The sequence below is a fragment of the Schistocerca nitens genome, chromosome 1 (genome assembly GCF_023898315.1).
Source record: "Schistocerca nitens isolate TAMUIC-IGC-003100 chromosome 1, iqSchNite1.1, whole genome shotgun sequence".
Classification (NCBI taxonomy): domain Eukaryota; kingdom Metazoa; phylum Arthropoda; class Insecta; order Orthoptera; family Acrididae; genus Schistocerca; species Schistocerca nitens.
Genome location: NC_064614.1, coordinates 934,368,355 through 934,392,562, shown reverse-complemented (window position 1 = coordinate 934,392,562; position 24,208 = coordinate 934,368,355). Strand labels below are relative to the sequence as shown.

The window sequence follows — 24,208 nt, the reverse complement described above, 5'->3', positions numbered from 1 at the left end:
TTCCAATATTATCTACAAAGTCATTCATATACACAGTATTTGTTTTAACATGAGGCAATTGAATATCTCGGAAATGACGCATCATTAAAACAAAGCAGTTCTAGTAGAAAAGTTAATATTAGTGCAGGGGACATCTGTCTGTGTTATAACTGGCCAGCTCCTAACCACCTCTCCTGCATGGGTGTGCTCAACTTCAAATAGGAACACCATTTTTACTGCATATTTGTATCTACACAAAAAAATATCTATGGTTTATTAAACCTATTGTTTTTCCATTCATGGCAGATGGCACTGTGATCAACAAACTTAAAGTGTGTCTGTTCCTGCAGTTAAGAACCGACACATTTGATTCTACATTTCAATTGTGATTTATATGTCAACCTTTGTGTTCTAATGGTTGAATATATGTTCAAAACTTATTTTAGTGTGACAAATTCGATTATACAGTACAACAAAGCTGTTTCAATGTCTCATTGGCAAACTACATTTAGCATGATCCACGAAAACAATATTACCTCTCACAATTGGGGTGCTGGATTTCGGTGAGTCCCACTACCTCTCACTACTGGGGTGTTTGATTTCGCTGAGTATCCATGGCAGATGTGCTGGTCACATCACTTCATGGACATTTTATATTATTATTGTAACAGATCTACATCCACATAGATAATCCGCAATCTACCGTACAGTGTTTGACAGAGGGTACCCAGTACCACTACCGGTCATTTCCATTCCTGTTCCGTTCACGAACAGAGCAAGGGAAAAAACAACTCCTTACATGCCTCCATATGAGCCCTAACTTCTTTTATCTTACCTCTGTGATCCTTACGCATAATGTATGTCGGAGGCAGTAAAATTGTTCTGCAATCAGCTTCAAATCCTGGAAATTTTCTTGATAGTGTTCCTTGAAAAGAATGTCGTCTTCCATCCAGGATTCCCATTTGAGTTCCTGAAGCATACGTAACATTTGTGTGTTGTTCGAACCAGCCAGCAACAAATCTAGCAACTTGCTTCTGAATTGCTTTGATGTCTTCCTTTAATCCAACCTGGTATGGATCTAAACACTTGAGCAATACTCAAGAATAGGTTGCACTAGTGTCCCATATGTGACCTCCTTTACATATGGACCACCCTTTTCTAGAATTCCCCCAATAAATCAAAATCGACCATTTGCCTTCCCTACCATAATCCTCACATTTTCATTCCATTTTGTATTGCTTTGCAATGTGAAGCTCAAATATTTAAATGATGATGATCGTATTCCGCTGGTATTGCATAGTGACCAATGCGAGAGTTAAGGCATGGAATAATACACCTGATATTTGTTGATTATAGTGCCATCTACTGCGAATGGGAAACAACCACTTGAGTAAACTGTATGTAATTTTTTTTTTGCACAGAACCCACATATGCAATAAAAATGGGAGGGGGCTTTCCCATTACAAAATATGATGCTGACCTTGCCTACATAGGAGAGGCAGTTAGTTAGATGGCCAGTTGTAGCAAAGGCAGATACCCCCTTTCATAATATGAACTTTTCACCTAGAATATTTTTTTTCCTCCATATGATGTGTTGGTTTACAGCTATTTAGTTGTCTAAAGTTGAAACAAACATCCTGTACATTGTAAAAAAGTAATGGTCCTATAACACTCCCCTGGGACACATCTGAAGTTACTTGAAGACTTCTCTCCATTCAGAATGACATGCTGTGTTCTGTTTGCTACAAAACTCTTCAATCCAGTCACACAGTTGGTCTGATACCCCACATGCTTGTATTTTGTTCATTTTGTGCCTTTTGAAAGTCAAGGCACATGGTATCTACCTAGGCACCTACTGTATTCACCAGATTATATAAGATGAGGTTCTTTCCCCAAATTCGTCATCAGAAAAACACAGGGTCATCTTATGTTCAAAGATTAATCTATTCCTGCTGAGGCTAACACTGTTACTTTGTTTAATAGAGTACAGCTTTGACTATTGAGATGACATGCAGATTTATTTTGAAGATTTTGGAAGGCTGATGCTGGGAAAACAATACATGCTGTCGAACACGCTCATGATTTTACTATATGCCAAAATTCTCAATATAGTATCAATGTTGCACAATTAATTATGTGACTTTTGACTTATGCAGTGCTAGTGCAAGGGATACGTGAGAAACTATGATGTAGCCACTACAGCAGTCTATTTCTCTGCTTAAAATTTGGCAATTTTGTGACAAACAGGACAAAATAGCACTAAATTCTATCATTTTACAAACTATTGTTGTATCTGATTATATCTACAATAAAAGTTCTCACATATGTATGGATAAACAAACATTACAGTAATGCTGCGTTTTGAGTAAAGGTAATATTCGAAAGTGGAAATGTTGTCCTTCAAAAAACAGTACTTGACCCTGAACCCAGATCAATATTTTATCTGATTATGAGAGACTGTAATGATTTACTAAGTGGGTTGCAAATAAGCAATCTGGTCACTGTTCACTTCTTAGAACACTGGATAAAAAGTTACCCCAGCTTTAGAACATAATGGTGACATTCAGATAAAACAAAAAGGATGATTAATCCAGACAACAAACGAAAGAAATCACATTAAGCTGTAACTGTTGTTGCTAGAATAAATTACAGCAGCAAGATCTGTCGTGGAGATAGTACCAACAGACATCGGTAGGTCACAAGCGAACGTTTGAGAATCGGATGGAATAGTGATTACAATCCTTTATTTATCTATTAGTTACTGTTGTTACATATGAAATGCATCCTAGAAGATATTGCAGTTTGTGTCTTGACAGTTGCTCAAGCACAGCACTATGGAAGGATTGGAGTGGGAACAGTGGTACCAGCTTGGATGAGAACTAGATGAGTGGGCAGCAAAGTATGTCGTATTGCCAACCATGGGAATCTCTACAGAGTACTTTAGCTTTTCAGGAACATCTACCACATTTGAACTGCAGTTAGCCTGAATCTATTTGTAACTGGAATTACAATGACTTTAAAACGGGACAACTGCACAACAATAGTACTCATTTCTGCAGGAGATGGTAAAACTATATATTGGGGCCAGTGATATACTTATCTGTTTTGTGCTGCAGTGTTGTCGATTATCACCATGATGGAGGACAGAAATGAAAGGTGTTTCAGCTGCTGGTTCTATGCAGTCAATGAAAGAGTAGTTGGCAGATGTTATGTTTAGAAACAGGAGACATTTTAACATTCTCATGTCAGTATAGAAGTGTCATCTGATATGTATTAAGATATAAACAGCAGTGTTCTCAGGTACCATGGTAATCACAATCTCTGAAATCGCAACATATTCAGAAGAAACATTCAAATATTCGTGATAACACAGATATAAATTTTACAGTTCTGCTGTTAGGATGGAGATAGTAATACCATAACAGATAGGGCCGGCAAGGCAAAAATTGTCCATAAATTAATGTAAACTATTTATTTTCATTTATTTTATTTCTCCTCGCATTATCGAAATAGGTATAATGTTAACTTTTTAGGCAGATAGTTTACATCAACAATACAGTTTGAAACTTTGATGAGTCAGAATGTGTTAAAAATAATTTTTTTCTCAAGAAGCTTCTAGAAAATATGGGTCGTTTTATGATCAGGGTCATCTTATACATCGGTAAATGTGGTATAGCTACAGCTTTTTCTATCTCATGGATCAACAGAGTGAGCTGTTTCCAGAACTCATGTTGGTTATCACAGAGGATATCCAGAAATGTCATAATATATTTACCTAGTGAGATGTGGGAAATAGCATAAAAACTGCATCCAGGCTTGGAGGTTCGCCAGCCCTTGTAGTAATCTTTCAGGCAGATTCAATCTGGGTCAGGATCTACAGAAATATACTTTGCCAGACTTGTGTGTTGGGACCCTTGCTGTTCACGTTGTACACTGAAGCGCCAAAGAGACTGATAGAGGCATGCATATTCAAATACAGATATAGGTAAACAGGCAGAATTGGACCCTTCTGCAAATTGCTGCAGATTTCAATGCTGGGCCATCAACAATTGTCAGCATGCAAATCATTCAACGAAACATCATTGATATGGGCTTTCAGAGCCGAATGCCCACTTATGTACCCTGAAGACTGCACGACACAAAGCTTTATGTCTTACCTGGGCCCATCAACACCAGCACTGGATTCTTGATGACCGAAAACGTGTTGCCTGGTTGGATGAGACTCATTTCAAATTGTATCGAGCGGATGGACGTGTACGGGTATGGAGACAACCTCATGAATCCATGGACTAGTCAAGCTGGTGGTAGATCTGTAATGGCGCTGGGCATGCTCAGTTGGAATGATATGAGACCCCCCCCCCCCCCGACATGTCTAGATACAACTCTGACAGGTGACTTGTACATAATCATCCTTTATGATCACCTGCATCCTTCCATGTCCATTGTAAATTCCGAAAGAATTGAGCAATTCCAGCATGACAATGTGACACCCCATACGTCCAGAATTGCTACAGAGTGGTTACAGGAACACTCTTCCGAGTTTAAGCACTTACACTGGCCACCAAACTCTCCAAACATAAATATTATTGAGCATGTCTGGGATGCCTTGCAACGTGCTGTTCAGAAGGGATCTCAATTTCCTCATATTCTTATGGCTTTATGGACACCCCTTCAGGATTCCAGGTGTCAGTTCCCTCCAGCACTATTTCAGACATTAGTCGAGTTCATGCCACGTCATGTTGTGGCACTTCTGCGTGTTTGGGGGACCTACACAATATTAGTCAGGTGTACCAGATTCTTTGGCTCTTCAGTGTATATTAATGACCTTGCAGACAATATTAAAAGTAACATCCAGCTTTTTGCAGATGATGCTGTTATCTATGATGAAGTACTACTTGAAAGAAACATCATAAATATTCAGTCAGATCAAACTTCATAAATATTCAGTCAGATCTTGATAAGACTTCAAAGTGGTGCAAAGACTGGCAACTTGCTCTCAATGTTCATAAATCCTGAACTGGCACTCTTGAAGACAGACGTAAATCATCCCGTGAAAGTCTATTAATGAAGTTTCAAGAACCGGATTTAAATGACTCTAGGAATATACTATAATCCACTATGTATCACCCACATAGGGATCATGAGGGCAAGATTAGAATAATTACTTGAGGTATTCAAACAATCATTCTTCCTACGCTCCATATGTGAATGGAACAGAAAGATCCCTAATCACTGGTACAGTGGGATGTACCCTTAGCCATGCACCTCATGGTGGTTTGCAGAGTGTATATGTAGATGTGTTGATCTGTTACTGTCATTCTGAGAGCAACAACCCATAGTGACGACGACAACTTTTCACGAACACGTAACAATTAGGATCTGCCTCCCCCTCCCTCTCTCTCTCTCGATTTCTTGTTTTCTGCCTTAAATAGAACATTCCAAGTTGCACTGTCACATGCCACAGGACAATTCACTATATGTCCTTGAGTCAAAAGTGTTGCTTCAAAGAGCAAAGCTTTTTCAGAATAATGTTGTCTTGCAAAGTTGTGAGAGTCACATATGCAGACAAGCTCGAGATTAACATCTGGTGATATAATACACTTTCTTTAAAAATTATCCAAATAGAATGGGAATCAGTAGCTGTAAAGTACATGTATAGACAAACAAATGATTACAATTTAAAAGAATGGATGATTTATTCAAGAGAGAGAGAGAGAGAGAGAGAGAGAGTGAGTTTCACATATTGGGCAAGTCAGTAATGCATTGGTTCACTTCTGGCCCTTATGCAAGCGGTTATTCAGTTTGGCACTGATTGACATAGTTGTTGGATATCCTCCTGAGTAATATTGTGCCAAACTCTGTCCAACTGATGCATTAGATCATCAAAATTCTGAGATGATTGGAGGGCCCTAATCATAATGATCCAAATGTTCCCTGTTGGGGAAGTGATTGGTTGGTTTGTTGATCTCGGGGAGGAGACCAAACAGTGAGGATTAGGGAAGGAAGTCAGCCATGCCCTTTCAAAGGAACCATCCCAGTATCTGCCTGAAGCGTTTTAGGGAATCATGGGAAACCTAAATCAGGATGGCTGCATATCGGTTTGAACCACTGTCCTCCTGAATGCAAGTCCAGTAAGCTAACCACTGCGCCATCTCGCTCAAGTGGGGGAGGTGACCTTGCTGACCAAGGTAGGGTTTGTCAACGATGAAGACAAGCAGTAGAAACTTGCGTCATGTGCAGATGGGCATTATCTTGCTGAAATGCAAGCCCAGGATGGCTTGCCATGAAGGGCAGCAAAATGAGGCACAGAATATTATTGACATCCTACTGTGCTGTAAGGGTGCTGCAGATGATAACAAAGGGGTTCTGCTATGAAAAGAAATGGCACCCCACCCATCACTTGTGGTTGTCGGGTTGCATGGTGGGTGACAGGTTGGTAACCCTCTGATGTCTTTGGTGTCTCCAGACATGTCTTTGGCCTGGAATCTCCTTGACTGGAGTAGAATTGTGTTCAGTGATAAGTCTTGCTTCAAAATGGGCCCTGATGACCATTGAAGATGTGTCTAGAGACGCCCCACACAGCAGTGTTATACCAACCTGACTGTCGCCCACCAAACAGTCTGACAACGAGGACTTACGGTTTGGGGTCCATTTCTATTCATAGCAGGACCCCGGACCCCTTTGGTTGTCATCTGTGACACTCTTACAGTACAGTGGTATACTGACAAAATTTTACACCCTGTTTCTTGCCCTTCATGGTAATCCATCCTGGGTTGCCATTTCAGCAAGATAATGCCCCCCCCCCCTCCCCTCCCCACACACAAAGCGAGAGTTTCTACTTCTTGTCTTTTGGCATAAAAATGGTACCTTGGTCAGCAAGGTCATCGGATCTCTCCCCAATAGAGAATGTTTAGGGCATTACGGGCAGGGCCCTCCAACTGACTCTGTCAATCAATGCTAAGCTGAGTCACTGCTTGCATAAGGGACAGAGGTGGACCAACATCTTATAGACTTACTTGATTTGTGGAGCTCTTTCTCTTGAATTAGAGAGTATATCCTGAATTCCACCAAAGCAATCTGAATTCCCTTGTCAGTGTTTTCAGTGAACAATGTATGAGGTCAATCTGCAGTAACGGTGTTATACACTGAAATTACTCCTCTGTACCCCAAAACTATTTTCAGGTGGTAGAGTACAAAGTACAGCCTTTTGAAATCTCTACAGATACTTCATTGAAGTAATGATACACTGTTCATTTTCAAGAATAAATGTACTGCAAAACTAACTGGTACTCTTTTTCTACTATTGTGAGTTATAACTTTTGTTAAATGCTATGTCCACAATATTAGAAGCAATTCAAGTTCTTGGGTAAGGAGCTTGTGTGGACAGAAATAACCATGCAGAAAAAGAAATTGTGCAAGGCCCAGCAGTAGCTGAACTTTCTTAATCTTCACTGTGAGATATTTTTCACAAACTCATTTCCCCAACTAGCTCTTCAGATAAACACAGTTCTGTATGGTCCCCTGCAAAAATATTGAAGTGGTGAGGTTAGACTGCACATGCAACTTACATCAGCCGATAGAGACCAAATCGATGTGTGTGTTAACAGATTAAGGAGGCTGCTTTGCTTTGGGTGGGTGGGCGGTGGGGGGAAGAACTATGCGAGACAGAGATAAGTTACATTGAAGGACATAATTTCTTAGAGCTCTCTCTCACACTACCAGCAAAAAAAAGAAGTATTCATTGGGGCTTTCAAAAGAAGACTTCATGATATGGGATTATTTAATGTTTACCTGCGTTTATGTCAGACGTACCTGCAAATACACTAGTTTAAAGGTACACAAAAGTGAACAATAGCATCCTTTTATAACTCATATTAATAAATCAATACTAATTGACCTACCTATCTCTGTTTTTTGTTAACAAGTTCCGCTCAATTCCTTCCATGAGATTTTCAAACCATTGTGCCATTGCAGCTTGTTTGTCTGGTGGCTGACTCCTTATTATATTTTCCCTCAGCTGATTGAAATACTATAACAGAAGTCAGAAAACATGCAATTTGAAGCGAATAATTTTTGCAAGTAATACATTACAGTTCAGAAAAAAAGTCCAATTACAATGCAAGATGATACAATGAGCATTATCAGTCCTCTTTTCTAATAGTATAGGACGTTTGATAGATATGAAAGGAAGTCAGAAAATTCATTGTAGCTAACTACTTTTGCCCCAGAAACTCTTATGTTGTGTAGTGTGAATTAATTACACACTTATTTCTGTTATTAACCACATACTTTTTCACTGTTATATAAATCATCTACTAATAATCAGCATAGAAGCACACTGAAATATGAAGTATATTAAATATCATGTGAAGAGTTTTGTTCCAGATTACGTATCTTACAAATAAGCCACAGAAATTATGACCAACTAACTAACTTAAGATTTGAAGGGTTTACATTCTGTCGATGACCAGATCATTAGAGATTGGGCACAAGACAAAGAACAGGGAAGGAAATTGATTGTGCCCTTTCAGAGGAATATTCTAGCATCTACCTTTAGAAAGGAGGACAGCTTTCTAATGAAAGCACAGAATCTAAATCAGGATAACCAATTGGGGATCTGAACCACTGTCCTCCTGAATACAAGCAGTGTGTAAAGAGTTGAGTGAATTGCTGATCTGACAATTGCCATAGTCAGTTGTCATGGCAATTATCATAATATTCCAGTATATTAAAATACATCTATCTGGGACTGACACAGCATGGTGAAGGGAAGAAAAGAAACAAAGACTAAATCATAAAGACACACTGATCACAAGCTCATCAGAAACATAGCATAAGGAAGAGGCTGTAACCCAGATGTAAAGTTCGACTCATTTTCACATATTTCCATGTCGTGTGACTCTCTCTTTGTTTGCCTCTTCCTGAGTACGATAATGAAAGATTATACTATGTAAGAAAGATTCAGCCAGATGTTTGTTATATTTGTTGTACCATTGAATCTGAATAATTTGGTAGGTTAAAGTCAAAGAATAATTTAACAATGTGTGGCTATAAAACAATTATGAAACAAAGTCATTTTCTTGATAGAGTTATTTTCAGCTCACAATAAAAGATGGTACCATAGATAAAATAAAAATATTTGTCAGTATTAAGATTCTACAACAAAAACTTACCTCTTCATTTAATAAAATGAGGCCTAAAAGAGGTCGAGACATAGACCACTGATTTCTACAGTCTTCAAACATAATAACATTGAGTACAGTGCTGAGAATTTGCTGGAGAATTTCTGGGTGTAGCTCAAGTACTTGGAGGAAAACGTCACTCGGTGCTGGAACACCTCGTCGTGTCTTCTTCCCTTTGTTTTATACATAAAAAGTGTATATAAAGAACTAATAAAGTGTATTGTAGAGTTATATCACTAGAAAGAAAAAGTAATACATGAAATATATACCTATTTTTTCCAGGATCAGAGAAATAGAAAGGTACAACTGATGGATGAAGCCAAGTTAAAAAGAAATTAATAAAAGTAACCTTGAAGATATGATATTGTTTAAAAATTAGATAAAACTTTTATGAGATGCAAGATTCAAAAAACTCAATTTGATATTTGACATAAATTAAAAACAATAACAACAAAAAAGTTTTTTAGACATACATAAAAGTAACTTAGGGCTGTCTGAATGTTGTTAATTAACAGATCCAAAATCCTACAAACGAATTATTAATTTTTCACTATTTTAAGAGTTGAGCTTCTGTTCTGAAAATTTATTTTTTACTACTTCCACTAAGCTTACTCTGCCCCAACAAATTACACATGAGTTTCCTTTAATGTTCTCCTGGTCAATGAAATTAAACATTTATGTAGGCAGAAAGATTTATACTGAAGGAATTCAACAGATGTTTATTGAGGTATGATCAAAATATATTAGGGTAATGGTTGAGTCCTGCAGTATGGACAGTCTTTCAGTCATCAAGATTTGTTATCTGTTCTATAGAAATAAATTTTGAAGAGGAAGAGGAGATTTAGTGTTTACCGACTCATCAAGAATTAGGTCATTAGAGATGGAGCACAAGCTCGGATGAGGGAAGGATGGGGAAGAAAATCGGTCATGCCATTTCAAAGGAACCATCATGGCATTTGCCTCGGGCAATTTAGGGAAATCACAGAAAATCTAAATCAGGACGGTTTGCACAGGTCTGAACCTCTCTCCTCCCAGTGTGACAAATTTTGAAAATGAGAACACACAGTGTACTGACTTCTCTCTTCTTCATGCTCCCAGTTTATTTTAATAAAATAACAACCTAAACAAATCCAACAACAAAACGTGCCTGTTACCTATTAAAAATAGCCTTAAATTGCACAAAAATTTTTCTTAAGGGCTTCAGGACTTCCTATATTTTTCGAGGAGCATCCATGTGAGTTTGAATGCGCTGGTCCAGAATGGAAACTGTGTGTGTTTTATTTAGCCTGTGTAAAGGGTAGTCTTTCAGATCTAATAAACTGAATGTTTCCTTCAAAAACAAGTACTTGAAATGGGGCTGGTTAATACCAGTAGCATTTGCCAGGATGGATATGAAATACGACTTAAATGGAAGGTAGACTTACGCAATGCACTAAGGCTTGAGTCATATTTCTGTCCATTGTGGTTGCTTGGTTGCTATTTTCTTTAGAGTCTTCTAGTGTGTTAACAAATTTGTTGGTAAAATCACTAATAGTGCAACACATTTTAATGTGTATGTAATAAAAATGTGGAGTGGGCTTTGCATATCGGTGGCACATTTATTTTTACACCATGCAAAAATCTGCAGAACACAACTTAGTCCATAAACAACCATGCTCATATATCACTGTTGCCTACCTATTAATCCTGAATCAAGATATTTACCTTTTTGTGTTAACTGCTTGAACAGATATGTGACAATATGATCCAAAGTTGCACAACAACCAGTGCACACCATTGTGTCTGTAATGCAAATGATAGGGTTAATAACTCATAAACAAACAATAGTTTCTATTATTTATATCACAAAACTGGAACAAGTGCAGTCTTCATATCATTTTAGGTTAACATGCATTTCTTGATGTGCCTGATAGCACTCTGACACTTTAATAGTAACCTCAACAAACAATGCACATTTAAAAACATGAAAAATGCAGGAATAGATACTATAAAGCACAAAGAACTTTGTATTCTACATACTTGAATGACATGCTAAATAACTAAAAACATACCACTATCAGTGTCACAAAAACAAATAAACAGATGGAAGCAATCACTACGATAAGGATCACTGATTAACACAGTCACAGACATATTCATCCTGACCCAAATACTAAGTGCTAAATTTCTTTGAAATAAGGTGAAGAAAACCACAAAGAAAGCCAACTGCATATCATGCTTTTGCACAGCTAATGACATGTATTAGCCTTAAAACAAGGTCAAAAAAGTGGTATAGGGTCTAATGAAGATGTCTGCGACTATACCTGTGAAGAAATTGAGGTTCACACCTAAAGCTGTAAGACCCTCTGAGATTGATGACAGTATGTAGAGAAATACGCGTGGCTCTAGTGTCGAGAGGAAACTCATATGATCCTGTGCAAGGCACTCCAGTAGAACGTAGTATGTTTGAGACAACTTCGGATAATCCTGCAAGAGAAATTTTTTATTAATATATTAAATATTATCTGTACAATAATTTATCAAGCACCTACAGTGATTCAGAATACAAAAGGGAACACTAATATGTAAGACACAGTATCAATTACTCAAACATATAAACAAAGCCAAGAAAGCAACTTTACCAATTACTCTTAAATCACATATTATTTTGGTGTTACAACAAAACTACACCTACAAGGGTTGTACCAAAAGTAAGGTTCCCATGTTTCTTACAAATAGAAAACATTGTTTATTGTTATTAATTTATACGTCGTTGAAAAGCTTACACTTTTGTCTATTTTTCAACATAGTATCAATTTTTTTCAACACACTTTTGGAGACTATGCTCCAGCATTTGTACTCTAGGTTTAAGGAGTTTCCCACCAACCCACTGAGGAAGCGTGTGCCACCTAAGTGTTCCTTTAGCTTGGGGAAGAGATGATAATTCTTCAAAAGCTGCTGTGTTTGACGAGCAACGTGGGGTCAAGCATTGTCATGAAGAAGCACTACTCCCTCCGTCAGTCGTCCTCTCTTGCCGGAGTTTGGTCAATGTTTCACAATATCTGTCTGAGTTTATTGTTGTCCCAGGTTGCATGAAATCAATGAGGAGTACCCCCTTCCAACCTCAAAACACAGTTACCGTAACCTTTCCTGCCGACTGCGTTTGGTTTTAATTTCTTTGGTGGCGGTGAAACGGAGTGACACCACTGACAAGATTGTTGTTTTGTTTCGAGGGTGTAATGAAACACCCACGTTTCATCTCCTCTGATGATTGAGTCCAACAACTTCTCCTTGTTGCCTTCCCCTTCACATTGTTGAAGAAACTTGCAAGCATAGTCAACGCGTTGCTCCTTGTGTCCGTCAGTCAGCATCCAGGGGAACGAGCGAGCACACATCTTGCGATAACCCACCATTTTTGTTAAAGTTCTTTCCATTGTGCCGTGGAAAGCTTCAGGAATGCATTCAATAAGTTAACGGACAGTGACCCTCTGATCTTTGAGCAGCTCACTGTTGATTTTCTGGAAAATGGCATCCAAAACTGACAGTCTTCCACTCTGTTCTTCATTGTGAACTTCTGTGCGACCCTCAGCAAAATTCCTGCACCATTTGCAGACATGCTGAACGGACATGCACTCTTCACCATAAACCTCAGTCAGCTGCTGATGAATCTCCACGGGCGGTAACTTCCTTGTGGGAAGAAATCAGATTACTGCTCGAATCTCGCACTTGGTGGGAGCGGTGATCGACACTTCCATCTCTGACGGCTGCCAAGCCAACACTGAGCGATGCAGCAAATTGCGAATGGGCGGGCTTGAGAGTGGGGGAACCACTGCAAACAGCACTGTTGTCAGATTTAGGCTAGCACCTCACCTTCCCTCGAGGCTGTAGCTCATTGGGAACCGTACTTTTGGTACAACCCTCATAAAAAGTCATGGGATCAATATACGTAGATCAGTTACATATTGTTTTTCTAGTAAAAGCATTATAAAAGTTAACTGCACCTATTAGAAATGCAATGTCTTCCCTTGCCTTTACAAGGTGCAGCTTGAGAATAGAATTTTGATAAGAATATCTTTGAAAGGTATTTCTAAGTAGAAACCAAAATATGTTGGTAAAAAATTAAATAAAATTTACTGTTAGATAAAAATTGCTGCATCCAATTCATCACTGATTTGAAACTTCTCTTAGTGGCTGCAAATCCGAATATCACTATCAGAATATTGGCTAAAGGATACGTAAAAATTTTCTAGTCTCTTCCTGTTAGTCACAAACATTCAGTTGTTTATGTTCTCTCACTGAGCAGTTTCCACAATACTGTATGTATGAGGTGGAAGTATGAAAACAGCATAGTACTCATCTGAAGGAGAGTTGAGACAGGTAGGAGGGCAAGGATTTGAGGGCGGGGGGGGGGGGGGGGGGGAGTTGTGTTAATTTGGTTTGTGAACCAATCACACCATTCATAATTTAGCATGTAAACGAACCCAAGCTCACTACCTGAGAATGCATTTACAATACATGCATATTTGAAAGTCATAATGCCTACGTCTTTTGTCTCAAAACAACAAAGGAAATATGCCAGACAATTTCAAACCAATCACAAAATCTAGCATTGTTACTATGAGAGTCCAACCTCATCACACAGTAAGAGGTGAATTGTTTGAAAGTTGGGGTGTAACTGTCACATTCTAAAAAACTATCAAATAGAGAACAAGGCCTATTTTCTTTGCCATAAGGAGAGAATGGAAGGAAGATTATTAAGAAGACTCTACAAAACAGAGTGCCAATAATTGGGCTTACATTCCAATCACACTCAAATACCGGATGGATTTTCATAATAAATGATCACCCAGTTTCTTTTTTTCATAATTATTAATCTCCCACTTCCTTCTCCAACCAACAGCTTTGATCTTGTCCAATCTGACTTAGCCACATTTTGTTCAAAGAGAGGTGAGGCAGAGTAGTGTAAAGTTAGTACAGATTTGTGTGTCTATGGAAAAATCTATGCACGAAGCGTACAACAACTACAACCATAATATCTGGCTGAAAACCCAAGAAAATTGTGGTTCTATGTAAAATTGCTAAGCGGGTCTACGGTTTCCATGCAGTCACTTGCTGAGCAGCCTGGTGTGGCAGTTGAAGACAGCAAAACGAGAGTCAAAGTTTTAAATTCTGTGTTTATTAATTGTTTATGCAGAAGAATCATACAAACATACCACTGTTTGGCCATCACGCAGAGTCTCATATGGACGTCATAGTAATAAGCATCCCTGGCAGAGAGAAACAACTGAATGAGTTGAGAACAAGTAAGTCACTAGGTTGGGACAGAATTCCAATGCAGTTGTACAAAAAGCACTACGGCATTGGCTCCTTACTTGGCTTGCATTTATCGCGAATCTCTCAACCGGTGTTAGGTCCCAAGCGAGTGGAAAAAAGAGCAGATCACTCTTGTGTATAAGAAGGATAAAAGAATGGACTCACAAACATAAAGATCAATATCCTTAACAATGGTTTGCATTGGAATTCTAGAACATATTCCGAGTCTGAATATAAAAAATTTTGTAGAGAGCAAAAAGGTTATGTCCAAGGATCACAAGGCTTTTGAAACTCAGGTTGCCTTTCTCTCCCATGATATACTGCAGGCCATGGGTGAAGGGCAACAAGCAGATTCCATATTTTAGATTTCCGAAAAGCATTTGACATGGTACCCCACTGTAGCCTGTTAACGAAGCCATGAGCATACAGAATAGATTCCCAGATATGTCAGTGACACAAAGACTTCTTAAGTAATAGAACTGAATATGCTCTCTTCGATGGTGAGTGTTCATCACAGACAATGGTTCATCAGGAGTGCTCCAGGGAAGTGTGATAGGTCCACTGTTATTTTCTATATAAATAAATGATCTGTCTAACAGGGTGCGCAGCAATCTGCGGCTGTTTGCTGATGATGCTGTGGTGTATGGGAAGGAGTCAAAGATGAGTGACTGTGAAATGATACAAGATGACGGACAAAATATCTAGTTGGTGTGATGAAGCACAATTTACTCTAAAGCAGACGAGTACAAAACACCAAACCATAATGTTCAGATACAGCATTAGCATCATCCTGTTTGATGGAGTCACTTCATTTACATATCTGTGTGTAATGTTGCAAACCGATGTGAAATGGAATGAACGTGTGAGGATTGTGGTAGGGAAGGCGAATAGTCGAGTTTGGTTTATTGGGAGAATTTTATGAAACTGTGGTTCATCTGTAAAAGAGACTGCACATATGATGCTAGTGCGACATATTCTTGAATACTGCTTGAGTGTTTGGGATCCTTTCCATGTTGCATTAAAGGAAGACAGTGAAGCAATTCAGAGGTGGGCTGCTAGATCTGTTATTGGTAGGTTTGAACAAAACATAAGTGTTACAGAGGTGCTTTGAGAACGCAAATCGGAATCCCTAGAGGGAAAGCAACACACTATTCGAGGAACACTACTGAGAAAATTTACAGAACTGGAATCTGAAGCTGACTTCAGAACAATCCTACTGATACGATCATTTATTTCACGTAAGGACCATGAAGGTAAGGCATGAGAAATTAGGGCTCATATACAGGCACACAGACAGTTGTTTTTCCCTCGCTCTATACGAGATTGGAACAGGAAAGGAAACTAGTATTAGTGATGCAAGGTATCCCATGTCAGGTGCTGTATGGAGGTTTGCAGAATATTTATGTAGATGGAGATGTAGATGTCCTGTCATTGAGACATATTAGAGACAGAGCACAAGCTAGGACTGGGAATGGAAATCAGCGATGCCCATTCAGAGGAATCGTCAAAGCATTTGCCTTAAATGATTCACAGGGATTGAAAGAAATCCAAATCTGAACTGGTATACAGGATTTTGAACTGCTGTTCTCCTAAATGTGAATGTCATATCTCACCACTGTGCCCCCTCTGCTCAGAGCATAGCAAGTTTCTGCAATTTGAGAGCTGTTGCAGGTATTGGAATATGAATCCCCTCAAAAGTTCAAAGATACTGGGGGAAAAAAAGTGATGAATCAATTTGAAACCTGAAGAAAAGTGTTAATCTGAAACAATAAGTAAAACGCTTAACGCGATTTGTACCTAACTATATTTTGTGCACCTGCTTTTTCTCCTGCTTTGTTGCCATTCTCCATTTCTCTATGGGTTCGGCACTGTTTAATGGGTTTTGGTAATGTTAGAGACAGTTGGTGGATGGCTATCCCTTCTGACAGTAATATTATGCGAACTTATTATCTTACTATGGTTCTAAAAAGTGGTCACCATTCTGTGACAGCACTAAAATTTGCAATATACCACATATTCAAGGCCAAATCCTAATCAGAAAGTGTAAAGATCATCAAAATAAATACTTTTTCCATGGAATTTTTGCACTTAAATGGGAGCAGTGTATAAAAGAACACAGTGTTTAATCAAAATGGTTGCCTCAATGAGAATGTACAGTAAAAAAGGGATAAAGCACAACAGCAGCATAGACAAGACTCAGCATTAAAACCATGACATTCATGGGATAAAACAATGAGAGAATCATGATAATGATGAAGAACAAGAGGGCAACCATCAAAAATGATTGGGGGGAGTGGTAGAATGTGCTGATGCAATGGTCATAATAAACATTTGTTTTGTGATTCATACTTGTGTTTTAATGTCAATATTGGAGTACAACAATAAAGCTCATTTCTAAAAGTGAGCCCTGACCGCACCATACACTTGTGCCGAAACAAGCGCTGTATCATTGGAGAGATACAGAGGTGAGCGAGTGTGTCAGGATATACCCTGGGGTTCAGTGCTACTAGAGCCGTGTCATCATAATGTGACTGTGCATAGCATACAAAGTATTGCGCCATAATTAAGGATGAAATTAAAAATTAAAGAAGCTTTTCCATACTTTGTCAAAATATGCTTCAATAAATAAATGTTTAAATTGTCAAATCTCAGAGGGATCAGACAAATATCTTTCCCCGAAAATCATTGTTTTAAGAAAAAAAAGGTGGTACTAAATAATGAAGAAAGAGAGCCAAAAATTCTTATGAAGCCTCAGTTTGATTTCAAACATTAATTATACTGAGAACTAAATTTGGAACAAAAATTTCTTTGTTTGTAATAAATTAAGTATCACTTCTATTAATGACAGAAAAATATGATTACAGTACCTGATGAAATCCCTTAAATAATAGAGCTATAGCAAGTTTAAGACTTTGATGTAAATAACAATCAATACAAAGTGTCTTAAAGTTGTAGTTCAGAGGTCATGTTCTACTGTCAGTTCTGTTCTAAAAATTCTAGATGGCAAAGTTTAAACGCATGTGAGCTAAATGTTCTTCTGTGATTATCGCCAACTTGATTCCATTCCTACAGAAATTATGAAGATTCTAAATTAATACACAACAATGTTATAAAATGATGTGTGTCCACGAAAGTGGCAATTTAGATGCTGTTACTTGGGGATAGAGTGGATGATGGCAGGTGTTTCCCTCGGCCGTTCTCTGCGCCTATATATAAATATGCCCTGATAAGTACTGATGATCTTCACTTAGCACCCAGCTATCATATGGTCGGTGTCGGTCAAATGCTGGCTTACCTGCTGCCTCAGGTGACATCACAGCCAGGCTGCAACTAAATGCATATTTTTAGCACAAATATGAAGTGAACTCGCGAGGATTTTATACTGTCCTGGATTGCTTAGATTTAATGGAAGTAACTGTTTGTGTGCTGCCCATAATGTTAACAAAACTGCATGACAAGTGGTGAGATTATATTCCACTTTTGTGGCGAGCAATTAACTTAGATTATTAGAAGTCATGGCGAATCAGTCAGTTAGAGCTTAAAACTTTCATTTATAATCATAGTTCCTGAGCCCGCTGAGCAAACAGAGAGTATAAACATTTCTTTCAGGGAACAAAAGAAGAATGTGGACTCACACATTGGAAACTATGGTCAATATGTTCTCCATAGCTTTCTGGCCAACAACAAAAATAGTTTCGCAAAAGACAGCGAATAATATTTCTTATTATTAACCCGCTGCCCCACACACTGTGTTTCTTAAGTTGACAACACCGCAAAACTTAAAAGGGAATTCCTTAACAGTGCCTGACTTAGTCATAATATCCCAATCAATTTGAGTAGGGTTCTACTACTTACTTATAAAAAGTAGTTAAACACAATTAAAGGATTACTTTTTCAAAAACTTGTAATTGTCTTCCATTGCGGTGCAGAAGCTTGAAATTTGGCTCAAAAAGTGCTTACAGCCTTGCTCTGTAAAAGTGTGGCAATCTGGAACCCCACTCTCGGGCTTGGCAACACTTCAAACAGCAAGGTGTCTACACGCGCAAAAAAAAAAAAAAGACCAGAGTTAAAAAGTTCATGTGAACTGTAAGTTGAATATGTCACTTTGGCATTAAAACTCACAAAAATTCTGTCCAGTGTCACCATGGACGTATCACATGATAGGAAGGTCATCACATCCCCTCTTACCCACAGTTCACCACTTCTTTCGATGTTTCTGTGATGGTAATAACTAGGTCACTCAGCACTGAAGTCACACAGTTTGGTTATGGGTGCCCTAGGAATGCATTTCGGACACACTGCCACTCATAATCAACATGGAACAGCAGTTTTCTTGTGAGTGGCCGAAGAAAATAATTCACACACATTGCTGCGTAGTATCATCACGAAAAGCCTCAGGAGGTGACTTACAGGGCATTAATGAAACCTCCCCTTTTCTTGGAGTTTTCATATTCACAAATTTGGCAGTCGTGAATGATAGTTTGCAGTGCAATCAACAATAGGATGATGTTACTGACAACCTTTTACACAGCTGACACCCATCATTCAACATCCCCTTATTCAACAACAACATTGTGAGCAACAACACCATTGAACATTATTGCATGCCTATGGAGAGCTGTGCGACTGTAATTTTTGCTCTGGCAGAACCACTGTGGATTATTCAAAAAATTTCCATGCAATTTGAATGTGATCTGAAGCAGAAAAGGGTTTTTATGCTTTTTCAGCCCTCCTGTTTCGCAGCGCCCCCTGACGTGATGACGGTGTCAGGGATGACACTGAAACATGCGTGAAAAAAACAGCAAAGGGTCCATCTAGGACCCCCAATTCAGTAACACCCTCGGTGGCTCTTGCACGTCTTCGTTGACAGTCACTAATTACTTGGCACTGTCACAACTGTCATCCTTTTTGACATCCTTTAGATTCTGCATGTGGCCAGCGAGCCCTAGTTCAGTAATATAGCAGCACTCAGCTGAGGAGAGTAGAAATGGCTACCTGACACCTAGTAATCAGTGACTGACACTATTTCTGTACAGGAACAGTTTTTAAGTGCCACACAAGGGTGCTCTGGCAGCGCCGAGGTTACTGCTGAACTGGGGTATCTTAGAGATAACTTTTGTCAGCCTTAACCCAGCTGCAGCCCCCACCCCCACGGAAGTTTATGTAATACCACTCCTCTCCCTGCATGTGCCTCTGGGCAAGAATCTCAAAAACTTTTTGCAATGCAACTAGAATGTTTGGTCTGCTATAAGTAATCGATGCACAGGTAAGTTTTAAGAATTTAAATATTATGGCAGATTAATAAAAATACCATAATTATGATGACATAAGCCAAGGTTTCAAATAAAAAATAAAAATAAAATAAAAGGCAGAAAAAGATGAGAGCGAAGTAATAAAACCCCAAATGAGGACTATAATGACGCGAACAAGGACTCAAAATAAAATTTAAAAAATGATTATATTTGAAACTAAATTAAACTGATAAGAATAAAGACCACATCATTTTTGATTAATATTATTAAAAAAATTAGCATGCCACTGGAACTGAACCCATGACATGCAGTTTACAATCCTATAGCTTTGGTCACTTTTTGAAGTGATACTTCTTTGCGCACGTGTAACATGCATTACACATGAGGTGAGTCAAATAACTACCAAACAGACAAGTGGTGATTGTACGCGGACCATACAAGATAAAAATGTGCTGTCATGGGCTGTTACACATATCTTTTTGAGACCCACAATTCAGTATATTATTTACTACCTTAGGGTACACAACGAATAAGCTGTGTTAGTGAAAATGAATGAATTTGGAGAAAACATTGCCACCTGTGCACTACTTTACAATATGCTGAGTAAGCTATAACATTTACATCTAAATGATACGAACATGTAGATCTCAAAAGTACGAAAATCAAACACTGTGATAGCACATGTTTTTCTTAAATGGCTCATCCACAATTGTGAGTTTAGTGTCTAGTATTTTCTTGGCACAGTGACATCAGACAACACAAATGGTTATTCTGGGTGAACTGTCAAATACCAACACCTTATCATAGTGTTTTCTTTATGGAATGCTTTTTTGGGCACAAGTCAATGCAGACGTTTCTGTACTAGAGCATTCCAAAGATTGAGTTACATTTATTTTCACTCCTAAAAGAAAATAAACAAACAAATTAATTTTTGAAAGTCTTTCTTTTTCTTTTTTTAAAATTATTGACACTTGTTCTCGCAACTTCTAGTGCTTTGTTCCCCTTGAGAATTTTGTTGATATTTGTACCTACTACTGACTGGGTGTATCTGTTTTCTTTGGAAGTATGTTGTTCAATGAATATAACTTTTAGTTAGTTTCACCGCAGCACACTGTTGGTTTGGAATGAAAGAGTGTTGGTGTCTACGCATTTGACTGAGTCTGGTCTTTGCACTCTCCTGCTGAAGGTATATTCAAATTGTTTTGTTATGTTACTGCCAGTGTACAGTGAGACTATGACAGTACCTATGCACTCAATGATATTTTTGAAGGTCTTCTGTACCACATTTTTTGTACATTCTTCACAAAAGGAAGCCCACCAGGGTGGACAACTGAAGGCTGTGTAACCTGGGACCTAACCTTAAGACAACTGTATAGATACTGAAAGCTTATTGGTTCTCATACCTGATGCAGCCTACTGGAGCTGGCTTCAAAATGAAATGAGTGTAAATTATAGTACTGATGTAGACAACATGAGCGTCAGGTCTAAAGATATGTGCCGATACTATGGAACTGGAAGTAAAAATATACAATCCCCCCCCCCCCCCCCGGGTTAAACCAAAAACACACAACCTGTGCCCCCCCCCTTTTTTTTTTAAATCTAAAGACAATGAAGCAGAAAATACAGAAGCCACATTTCACTGTACAGATGATGGCAGCAGGCATGTTATAAAATACTTTCTATGACCTGTGACACTATCATCTGCCCCATAGTACTGTACGGTTCAGTAAGCTGGATGCTTACAAAGAATGAAAGAGAAAAACTGAATGTTTTCGAAAGAAAAGTAATGAGAAAAATCTGGGGACCACTGTTGGAGAATGGCGTATGGAGAATTCGAAAGAACAATGACATTTATCAGTTAATGAAGCAACCCACTATCATCCAGAAATTAAAAAGTAGGAGACTGCAGTTGGCTAGAATGGAAAACAACAGAATCACCAAGAAAGCATTTGAAGGAATTCTCCAGGCAACAAGAACATTAGGCCGACCTTGTACAAGGTGGAAAGGCGACAGAGAGAAGGGCATCAAAGCATTAGGAATTTCTGCAGGGTGCAGAGAGGCTGCGAGAGAGAGAAGGTGGTGGATGCAGATCGTTGATGCAGCACGTGGTCTACAGGGTCTGTGATCGAAGAGGAGGAGAAAGAGAGAGAGAGAGAGAGAGAGAGAGAGAGAGAGAGAGAGAGAGACTCTTTCCAAGGTAGCCACATTTTCTACAAGTGATAGTGTAATTGAACAGACAGAAGCTCCTCCCAATTCAGCCACATTGTCTTTCAAAGACAAGTTAAAAGCACAGAAAGCCCTCTCATCCCTGAGACATTTTCTTCAAGCTGAAGAGGGGTGGAGAGTATATTATATGCTTCTAATATTGTTACATGTTGTACAAGCCAAAAACAAAACAAAAATAAATTGTACTCCAGGGACTTTGCTGAATGGAAACAAAAGTGCAACATATGACACTAATTTTCTTGCCTTCAAAGAAAATGTACGGCAAAGAAAATAAACTATAATTCTGTCAAAAATAATTTTTCACATATGTACATAAACTAATGAATAAAACTCATGAGACTGGTTAGGTTATGCAGAATCTAAAGGCAAACTTTTCTGTTTTGTCTGCAAAGTTACAGCTTCAGGACTGGAAGAATGTGAACATTTTGTTGAAAAGGCATGAAGAAAGCACTTCACATAGGCAAGCAATAATTTTGTTATTAGTTCCAAAAACGTAAGGATGCGCTTGTCGATGCTCAACTTGTTAGTTAGGTTTAGATGGAACAAAAGTATTGGTGGACACACTTAGAACAAATGCTCACAGTTTAATTTTTTTAGCAGACTTAGGTCTTGTGTTTTTGGGCAGCGATAAAATTCTTGAATCATCTTACAATGCAAATGATTTACAATGGTTGTACCACTTAACAGACGAAGCTGATATTTTTCATGTGCAATTTATACATATTCATGCAAATAAAGGAAAGGGACATACATTATATCTGTCAAAAATGACATGCAAGCAATCTATTTACCTAAATGCATCACGTAGACAGGACCATGTTATTTGCAAAATTACGAGATGCAAATAATATTTTGTTTCATTGGATTCCATTCCAGATATATTGCCTGTAGACCTACAAACTGTGACAGCGCCTGGACCAGTGGAAACATTTATAAGTTTCTTGGTCATGGACGGCCATAATACTGAGCAATTAGCTAATGGTTTACTAGATTTTTAAAATGAGAATGGCCATAATACTGCGCAATTAGCTCATGGTTTACTAGATTTTTAAAATGAGAATAACACTGATATCAAAGAATGCTATGGGCAAAGCTATAACAATGACAGTAAGACGTGTGGGAAGTACAGTGGCTCAGAAACATCAATTAAGAACATAAATAAATATGCAGAATACATTCCTTACTTTCTGCATTCATTAAATTTGGCTGTCATGTGTGCTACAGAATGTTCTACACAATCATAATTTTTCTTCTACTTCGTTGAAAGCTTTTTACATTTTTTTCCACTTATACCTATTGATGGGGGTCTTCTTTTGAAAACAATGAAATAAACTACTTCAAAAATTCCAATTCTGAACTGGGTGGTCTGCCCGAGCAGATGCTACGAATGCATTTGTATGAAATTTTACAACTAATATACAATCTTTCTGCTTGTGCCTGTATGTGTGGATGGATATGTGTGTGTGTGCGAGTGTATACCTGTCCTTTTTTCCCCCTAAGGTAAGTCTTTCCGCTCCCGGGATTGGAATGACTCCTTACCCTCTCCCTTAAAACCCACATCCTTTCGTCTTTCCCTCTCCTTCCCTCTTTCCTGATGAGGCAACAGTTTGTTGCGAAAGCTTGAATTTTGTGTGTATATTTGTGGTTGTTTGTGTGTCTATCGACCTGCCAGCGCTTTTGTTTGGTAAGTCTCATCATCTTTCTTTTTAGATATATTTTTTCCACGTGGAATGTTTCCCTCTGTTATATTCAATCTTTAGATTATATACATAAAAACTTAAATCAAAAGGTAGAGTGTTGTAATCAGGCTTAAAGACTAGTTTTGAAGATAGGTAACTTTGAAATGGGAAAAAAACAGTTGCTTGGTTGACTCGGGAGGCAGGGACCGAACAGTGAGGTCATCGGTCCCGTCAGATTAGGGAAGGACAGGGAAGGAAGTCAGCCATGCCCTTTCAAAGGAACCACTCTGGCATTTGCCTGGAGAGATTTTGGGAAATCACGGAAAACCTAAATCAGGACGGCTGAACACAGGTTAGAATCGTCGTCCTCCCCAATCTGAGACCAGTGTGCTAACCACTGCACCACCTTGCTCGGTCTGGGAAAAATGACTATTGCTTGGAACAAAATCCAACAGCGCATGCAAGCAACTAGTGCTTTGCTGCAGTCATCTGATCACGATCTTAACATGAGATATGCCTTTTATAAATTTTTACATGGTTACATCCAAGCAATGCAGTTCACATTTTCAGATACTGAAGTAAAAGCCCAAGTGCTGAC

At 38.5% G+C, this 24,208-nt stretch overlaps 1 protein-coding gene across 4 annotated transcripts in view; it reads right to left on the bottom strand.

The window, feature by feature from the left end:
* The window catches only part of LOC126193895 (exportin-7), a 237,115-nt gene that overhangs the window by 23,838 nt on the left and 189,069 nt on the right, over nt 1-24,208 (bottom strand). For 2 of the 4 annotated variants that reach the window (XM_049932723.1, XM_049932724.1), the window contains exons 18-21: nt 11,465-11,627; nt 10,866-10,943; nt 9,153-9,334; nt 7,881-8,008 (exon numbers count right to left, since the gene is read on the bottom strand). In XM_049932723.1, the coding sequence (XP_049788680.1) occupies nt 7,881-8,008; nt 9,153-9,334; nt 10,866-10,943; nt 11,465-11,627 (551 nt within the window). The remainder of the gene's footprint in view (nt 1-7,880; nt 8,009-9,152; nt 9,335-10,865; nt 10,944-11,464; nt 11,628-24,208) is intronic. The other 2 variants (XM_049932725.1, XM_049932726.1) reach the window with 1 other exon arrangement.